Source organism: Martes martes (genome assembly GCF_963455335.1).
Source record: "Martes martes genome assembly, chromosome: 5".
Taxonomy (NCBI): Eukaryota; Metazoa; Chordata; class Mammalia; order Carnivora; family Mustelidae; genus Martes; species Martes martes.
In genome coordinates, this window is record NC_137892.1 from 129760116 (window position 1) to 129768847 (window position 8732).

The following is an 8732-nucleotide window of genomic DNA, read 5'->3' on the forward strand; positions in this document are numbered from 1 at the left end:
AGTCAGTGGCAGCTGTCTTAAAGCAAGATTTATCTACTACAGCACAATCTATCCAAAAGCAAATCTGTGCAGAGAATTACAAAATATTTTTAGGACTGATAAATGTTCTCTTACATGTATTTTTCAAAATGCTGTCGAGAGAAATGATGGGGAATTTAAATGAGTCGGCCCAATATTTGTGTAAGGATTCCACAGCCAATGTACATAATTTTCTCACTATTAATGCTTAGCACTGGGCTTGGGCATTTCCCTTGCCAGCCAGTGGAGTTTTCAGTACTGGCCCTGGCCGGCATCCCACCAGGCGATCCCTCCCCAACCCCCAACATTCCCAACTATCCTTGTCATGCCAGTTCAACCACTGCCCCTTAAACCTTACATAAACATCGACTCACATGGCAATATACTCCGACTCTGCTTCTTCCTAACTGTAAGCTATTTAAGTCACCTCCACCTCAGTTTCTTTAGCTATAAAATGCAAAAGAGCTGACAAAATCCCTACTTGTCTTTGTTGCAAACATGGGATGTAAGGTAGGCAAAAGGCACAGCAGAGACAATGCCCAATAAATACAATTAAGAGTATTATCTTAATCCATGAGATAAATGGAGTTTAAATATTTTACTAGGTAAGTTCCAATAAAGTTATATTTATGTTAAATTGGTGGTTATTTTAGGTCAGTGGTTTTAAAATTCATTTAATAATGAAATCCTTTTCAAAAAAAATGTGTACAGAAAAGAGCCAGAGCAGCTATAATTTACAAAGGGATATGAAAGCTCAGATTTCACTCACTCATTCGGCTTCCTTCATACTTACTTCACCAGGCAAGGCACCCCAGCTTCCAATGTAGGTTCCCAGGGCTCCAGGGAAAGGACTTTTTTCCCCTAAATCATTATTTTGGATAATAATTGATAAAGTATAAAATCACGGGAGGCGAGTCCCCATGACCAAGAGGAACATGCTAAGTTCTGATTTTTAAAAAAATGATCGTTCTTTTCATTATGACATCTTAAGAAGCACTTGATGGTTTCAAAATAATTGCATATTTCAAGATTTCTAGAATAAGTATGTAATTCTTTCACAATGCAAATTGATTAATCTCTTTGAGATGATCTTCTTCTACTTCGCCACCCTCTCAACACCCCCAGTCCTGCACCCACATACACTTCTCCTTTCGAAGAAAGTCAAAACAAATGCACTTTATCAATCAAGTAAATTGCCTCTCTCCATGGCATCCCATGAGCAAGGAATTAAACGTTGGGAACCCAGGTGGATTAAGGCTCCCAGAAAATCTGCTTGATCACCAGAATGCTATTGATTTTTTAAAACTGAATTAAATACTTTTAGAGTCCAAACTCCCTAGTGTGTCATCGCTCCCATTAACTCTCTCATAATGTTAAGCAATTGCATTATCTTTCTGTCCCCTAAAAGCATTTGAGCATGCCATGGGGCTTATAACTTGGCTATGCGGCTTCTGAATTCTTAAGAAATTCTATTGCAAGTGACATGACCAGATTTGGGACTTTTTGAAGTATTTGACTATCACTATGCCTGACCATTTAGTTAGAAAATTGCTTCTCACCTGCCGGAAGACCTTTTAGCATTCATTTAATAACTGAATAAACATCTACTTATTCAAAAAAACATTGTACTAGGTGGGGTGAGAGGAGCTGGGGAAACTGTAATGAATAGGACGGACCCTGCCTCCAAGAAACTCAAGGTCAGACAGATACAAGGAAACATATGCTAATAAGACAATATGACAACATAGTTTTTGAAATACCTAGAAGAATAATACAGGGAACAGAATGCCAAAAAAGATTTCTCATAGAGGAATTTGGTTTAGCAAAGATCCAACAATGGAGGCCTCCCAGGGCTGAGATGAGGGAAGATGGAGAGGACAGGATGTAGATGGGAGTTCTGCAGCATGTGCAAAGGCCCAAGAAAAAGAAGAGGTAGCATGTGATTTGAGAAACTGTGGACACTTCTGTTAGTGACACATGTGATGCTCCTAAACAGTTATGTGAACAGAATATCCCAAGGGAGGGGGCACATACTTGCACACTTCAAAAGATGCGACTCTACCCACGACCACATGAAAGAGTGTCTCTTCCTATAATTAAAGGTATACACCTATAGCCAACTCTGAACATTCTGCCAGATATTAAGTGTCTTACGTATTAATAATTTCTGATATAAATGTTAGATTTCTTATCATACAGTTACACTCCTTGATTGGAAAACTCTCAATTTAATAAACATTTCTTTATTCTCATATCCTTTCTAAAGGGAAGACACTTTTACATTCTTGAGTGAAAAAACACTGAGGTCTCAAGAGTATAATACAATCCCTGGAGGCATATATTTTATATGCATATAGACACATAAAATGCTGAAAGAATAAGTTCTAACACATTAATAGAAGATGAAAAAATCACGTGTTTCTTATGTTCTTCTTTTTTTTTGGCTTATCTCTTTAACAAAAAATCTTGACAATAAATACTTCTGATTTGTGCATTTTTTTAAAACCTCAGTTATATCCTCACAATATACTATCCTTGCTGGAAACTCACAATCGGGGAATCCCGCAGGGGTCCATGGCCAGGCCCAGTGGGCTCCCCTTGCTCAGCTCTTTCTTTGCTGACCGGGGACTCAGCCTGCTCTCCCATCCCTATTAGCTGTCACTACTTACTTTCTCCTTTCTGTTTCTTCTACCACTAACTGCACGACTGACTACAAATGAGATGAAGGACCAGAATCCCTTTGTGGTCTTAAGGATTTTACTATCAATCAATAAGGGAGAAAGAAGGAGGCAGGAGATCACAAGCATGACAAGTACAGGGAAGGAATGACTTTTGCATAAACTTCCCAATTGTGTACAGTTGAGGCCAGACATTAGCACATTCCTGAAACTGGAAGAAGCACTGGGTAGGGGCCCATGGAAGGTCCTGAACCACTAACAGCTGTGAAGTTATTCCAAGAAGTCCAGGAATCAGAGGTGTGTTACAAAGACCACTGCTAGAATAAATTAATCTAGCTGTATATATACATTTTCAAGCATATGTAGGCGGTCTTAAAAATCAAACTCATAACATCTAACACTTCTTTCTCATTATTTCTCAATCAAAAGACACGAAAACTATCACTCTCCAATCAGTATCTGCATGATCCTTTGATGTTTAAGAGTCTCCATGTTCAAAGAGGCTGAGAACAACAGTGTAGAGGAATGAGCACAGGTCTCAAGAGGGTTACAGAATAGGGTACATACATGGTAGCTTCTTCAAAGAACCGAGTAAATTTCAGCATGTTTCTTAAATTCTCTGAGCCTCAGTCTGTACATCCAAAAGTGAGGATATAACAGTTACATGAACCTTCTGTTTAGGGAAAATTAACTGAACTCAGTCTCCCAAATGACCATAAGTCCCCCCTTGTTCCTCACCTTAAGTCCACCAAGAAAACAGAACAGCAAATGTTAACAAGCCTTTCAATCTCCAAATGAAATCTCAGTTTACCAGGCCACTGGCCAGCCCTGACACAGTTGCCTCTTGGCATTACCTCCTACCCACAGAAACATAAACAATGTATGTGTAAAACAAATTCTCCCTATTATTTCTTTTTTGAGTAGTAACACGTGAGGTCAACCTTTGCCTTTAGAACAAAGTGTAACTTGTTCTTAGAAAGTGTGAGAAAGAGAAAATGGTTTATTAAGTTTTATCTACAACCTGAATTGAAAATGATCCTTTAAATATGTTCTCAATGGTTTAAATGAAATGATAGTTAAATATAATTCAAGATAATCACATACTATTTCTCCTTATTCCCACCTCCTTTAACCATGAAGTCTAGTTTATCGAAAATGACACTATTGAGAGACTATTATAAGTTAATAAGCACTTTCAATCAAAACAGCAGGATTTTTAAAAATTTTTAAATGCCCAATTAACATGCCACAATGAGAAATACAGAATAAATATCAGATTCTAATGTAGTTAATGAAAACAAGGCATTTTATCTTCAAGGGAAAAAAATGTCTTCTCTGCCATTAGCTATAAATACATAAAGAGATTACCATTAAAGGGATTATTAGCATTATTATACTAAAACAAACTTTTATATATCTTTTTGTAGAACAAGCTTTTGGGGACACAAAGAAATCACAGGAACTGTCTGTTAAAAAGTCTTCTTTAGTAGATACACAGGTCCCAGGTATTTGAATCTGAGACAAAAGAAAATACTATCCCTTAATAGGATTACATAGAAAAGGAAACATCTCTTACTTTAAGAGAAACCAAGGTGCTTGCTCCTACAGTGAAAACTGAGGTCATTTTAATTAGTTAATTATTTATCCAACCCCCCACCCCACCCCAGCCTTGCTCCTGGAAGCTTCCATACCTTCTTCACCACTTGCTATGTTAACACCAGTTCAATAACTTGCTGATACAGAATTCTACTGCAGCATTTAACAGATCTCAGAGATTAAGTGTATGGCTCACTCCCTCATTGTACAAGTAAGTAAACTGAACCCAAAAGAACCCAAGCATCTTACTGAAAATAAGCTAGTTAGTTCAAAAACCTACCCAGAGCATTCCCCAGGCCACACCTCTCACTGGGTGAACAGCAGTAACTGTTAGACTGCTCAAGCAGCTAGCTACCTGATTGCGTGGAGAATGTTTTCAATGGGACGCATGGCATATTTTAACTGTTAAAATAATCCAAAAGGATATTAGTCATACACCAACCTCCTCTGGATAGTAAGTGTAGGAGCAGCATTAATTTAGCTGAATCTCCTCAAAATTATTCTTTTTATTCACAACTACGGTGATAGTACCACAGTAAATTAAGAAGTACTGTAATCTCATCCTCTCCCAGTAAGTACATGTTATGTGTGTTATGTTCTCAACTACTAAATCAAATCAATATGCCAGTCCTGAGGCTTAGGCTATACATATGGGAAACGCGATAACCGTTTTAATTAAAGCTTTTTTGAGACACAGATTGCAGCACAGATCCTAAGCATTTTAAAGATTCACATTAATTCCAATCTTTTAAAAAATGTATTTACAGAGGAAAGCTTCTTCTGCAATTTATATGTTCATAAATGTTTCCATTAAGCTAAGCAATATTTTGGAATGTGGTCAAATGATATTGAATGTCAAGTCCTAACAGCAAGGCTAAATCTCTTGACAGTTCTCATATGTGGCCACTGCTCTTTTAAACAAATGTCCCCAAAGGACTAAAAGGGAGAAAACCCTAACTTAACAAGTGAAGACTGCAAGATGTATTTTAAAAGCTACCTTTCATTTTAACTCTACCTCCTAAATACAAAATTGGATTTGGACTTCTTTCACACCGTTAACAATTTAGTATTAATATATGCATCTGTCATACCTTCCCCTCAAGAGAGAAGTTATACACTCCAGCTACGTATAACTTCCTAATTCTTTCCAAAACTAAATGTAGAAAACCAAAATACCGCTCCTTAAAAAAAAAAAAAAAAAGTATGGAGAACTGGCAGACTCTATATTTATGTCAACCTTCAGAAAACATGGAAACACGCAGCCCCAGCTCACCAAGAAAATTATTACTTGTGTTGAAACTACTTTGTGACACCTTTTATGTTTTACGCATTTCACTTCATACCCAGGATTCCGGTTCTTCACCTGCTTGCAGCTATCAACCCCCAAATCTCTCAAGAGCGAGCTACTACTACAGTATAACAGCTTTCATATGAACAGTGCAAGAGTTCTGCTCCTTGCCTGTGGCGTGATCTTAGAAACCCTTGAATCAAACACATTTATGTTCCCTCTCATTTAAAACGGGGGGGACCTCCCGCCTGGGATGTGGCTAAAGGACAGCAACAAGAGGAAAAAAAAAAAAAAAAAACCCAAACACGGAACATGCTAAGAACAAAGGAAACACAAGCCTGTGAACAGGAAATGAAGCAACTCTATACACACAAATACCTTTTGGGGCCGCCAACGTAGGTGAAAGTAAAGGTGGAGTCTGAGTATCTGAAATCTGAAACGGAAAAGTCCTGTTAAAAGCTACCCCTCGAGTGGGTTTTTAACCTTGGTCATGACTTGGGCCCCCTATTTCGTGGAGCCAAGAGAAGGCCTGGCAGGGAGGGAGGCGTGGGCCGGAGAACCGGGAGGTCCCCTCTCCGCGCCATGCAGGAGGGGATGCTGCGCACCCCCAGCCGGGTGCCGCGGGAGGCCGCCCCCCGCAACAAGTGCCAGATGCCATGGCAACGGCGGGAATTTCCCGGTCGGGGAGGCCGGAAGCGGCCCCCGCCGAGCTCGCGGCTGAGAAAGCAAAATCCGATCCTTCTCCCGGGGGAGCAAAATGGACGAAAGGCGACCCCCCAGGCAGGGGAGCAGAGCGCCTGGGGAACCCCGGGAATCCCTTCTCTTTCCGGGGCAACGCATTGTCACTCGGAGGGGACTAACGGGAGCTGAAGGCGCGGAGATCCGGCCAGCGCTGCCCCCCGGGGGCCTCGGCGCCGGGCGCAGCCGGCCAGCGCGGCGTAGCGCAGCGCAGCGGGCTCCATTCCCGGCCGCCGCCGCTCAGCCCATTGCGCAAACCCGCGGGTCCTCCCCGCCCGGCTCGGCCACCGCCGCTGAAAGCCGGGAGGCGGGCTGGGGCGCTCCGGGCATCCACAGCGGGCTAAAAAAGACCACGCACCGCACCTCCGCCTAGACCCCCGCTGGGGCCACAGTGGTTCAGCCCCCAGAACTGGTAGCCTCCCCAGACTTGGGGGGGGGGGGCCCCTCCCCGTTTTAGCTCCCGCTCCCGCTGCAGCAGCTGTTGCCAAATGAACCCCGGAATGGGGACGTGCAACCCACCCCCAGCCCGAACCACACACGTCGCGGTCAGAGAGCTGGGAAGGGGGGGCGGCGGGCGGAAGCTGGCGCTGGGTCCGAGGCTCCGGAAAGGCGAGAACTCACCTGCAAACAGGCAGTCCTTCTCGGCTCTGGACTTCTGGATCACGACGTCGATATCCTTCTGAATTCGCTCTTGCCTTGAACACATCCCCATTAAATAAATCCCTGGAAAAGAAGCAGCCGCTATTTCCACCCCACCCCACCCCCCTCGCACGCTTCCAGCTTTCGTAAATATTCAGTTAAAAATGAAACCTCTGGCCGAGGCAGGGGCTGGAGGCGAAGTGGTTTCGGAAGTGATCCTGGGTGAAAGAGGAGGAGGTGGAGGAGGAGGAGGAGGAGGGGGAGGTCGGCTTTGCATTCCCAGATGTGACCGCCCAGCTGCTGCTCGCCACTGCTGGATTCCAATTTCCTCCCCTCCTGACAATGGATGGTGATGACACCGAGTCTCACTTTCTCCCTCCCCCGCCCGGACCAACGGCCGTGGGGGGCCGAGGGTGCTGGAGACGGCCGGAGAGCGATCACCGGCGGGGCGGCGGGCGCCGGCGAGGGGCGAGCCCCGCTCCGCCTCACGCGCGCACACCCCTCGCGGGCCGCACGCCGGCCTTCCACACCCGCGCACACTCGCGCCCGCGGGCGGCGGCGGCCGTGGCGAGGCTGCTGCAGCGCCGCCCGCCGCAGACCCTCCCGCGCCCAGTCACCGGGTCCCGGCCGCCGGGGTGTGAATAGTATCCGCCATCCCGGGCGCAGGCTGGGTGTCCCCGCCCCGGCCGCCGCTCGCGCCGGCAGCTGAGTGGGAATGCAGGTAGTGAAGACTCCCCGGGGCTCCCAGCCTGCCCCCCCCCCTTCCACCACTTTTATGAATTCGACTCCACTTTCGGAAGGGATTATGAGTCATATGGAAAACCCAAACCGGAGCGGCTGGGAGGGGGGAAGAGGGAAAAGAAAAATCTTTAGAAATTGAAAATAAATATAACGAACAAATCTTTCCTTGTTGCCACATCAGGCAAGATGGAAAAAAGCCTTGACATGACTCCAGACAGACGCCCCCCCCCATGCCCCCTCACCTCCGGAATCTTTTTCTTCCAGGTGGGGAGGTAGTTCAGTCCCTTTGGGACACCCTTTAGGAAATGCAGCCCCTTTCTAGGGACTTTCTCTACTTCCAAAGACTCACCAGTGCTTCCCTCCTAGGTATTTCCGTCCATAAAAAATTGGCAGAATCTATGAGCACGTGCCAGGGTCTCCCTAGAAGACGGGTATCTGTTTGGCCTGTTTTAAGAAGCCGTCCCTTTGCCAGCCAGTCAAGGGAAAGCTCCTACCATCCTGCTGTCTTTTTCAGAAGTGAGAGAGCGCTCTGATCCTCACTTCCTGTTCTGCCTCAGGACACCTCAGGGCTGAGGTAGCCGTCCTGCCTCTACACTGCCATATGCCCTAGGACAGGCATCCAAAGGCACTTTTCTTGTTTTTTCCCTCCACTGAGAAGGCTGCCCTGAGCAGACCATGCGTGTCTCCTCTGGTTCTGCATTCCCAGTGCCTGGTGCAGTGCCTGAAAAATAGGAGGCAGGCCTGAACGCTGGCTGGATGCAGGACTAGTGGTGCCTTGCAGCTTTATTTCTGTGTGGCTACCACAGTCTTAGACAACTTCCTTATCAGCAGAAGCACCCAAGAGTTGCCAGGCCGGCTCAGACCTTGAATCAGCCCAGTCTGGATTCTGATATGGGCAACCCACTGGTGTGTAGGAGACTTAGAAATGACTGTCATCCCTGACGGGGTCTTAAGATTCCATAGAGATGAATGCAATGAGAAATCGTACGTTCCAACCCCTCTGGCTTGCAGAAAAGAAAACATGAAATCATTTG

At 45.1% G+C, this 8732-nt stretch overlaps 1 protein-coding gene across 1 annotated transcript in view; it reads right to left on the reverse strand.

Annotated features, from left to right (window-relative positions):
* Positions 1–7586, reverse strand: part of PARP8 (poly(ADP-ribose) polymerase family member 8) — a 177416-nt gene extending 169830 nt beyond the window's left edge. The window contains exons 1-2 of the mRNA XM_080805018.1: positions 6940–7586; positions 5959–6013 (exon numbers count right to left, since the gene is read on the reverse strand). Coding sequence (XP_080661144.1) covers positions 5959–6013; positions 6940–7030 — 146 coding nt within the window. The 5' untranslated portion in view covers positions 7031–7586. The remainder of the gene's footprint in view (positions 1–5958; positions 6014–6939) is intronic.
* Between the last annotated feature and the right edge of the window lie 1146 nt (positions 7587–8732).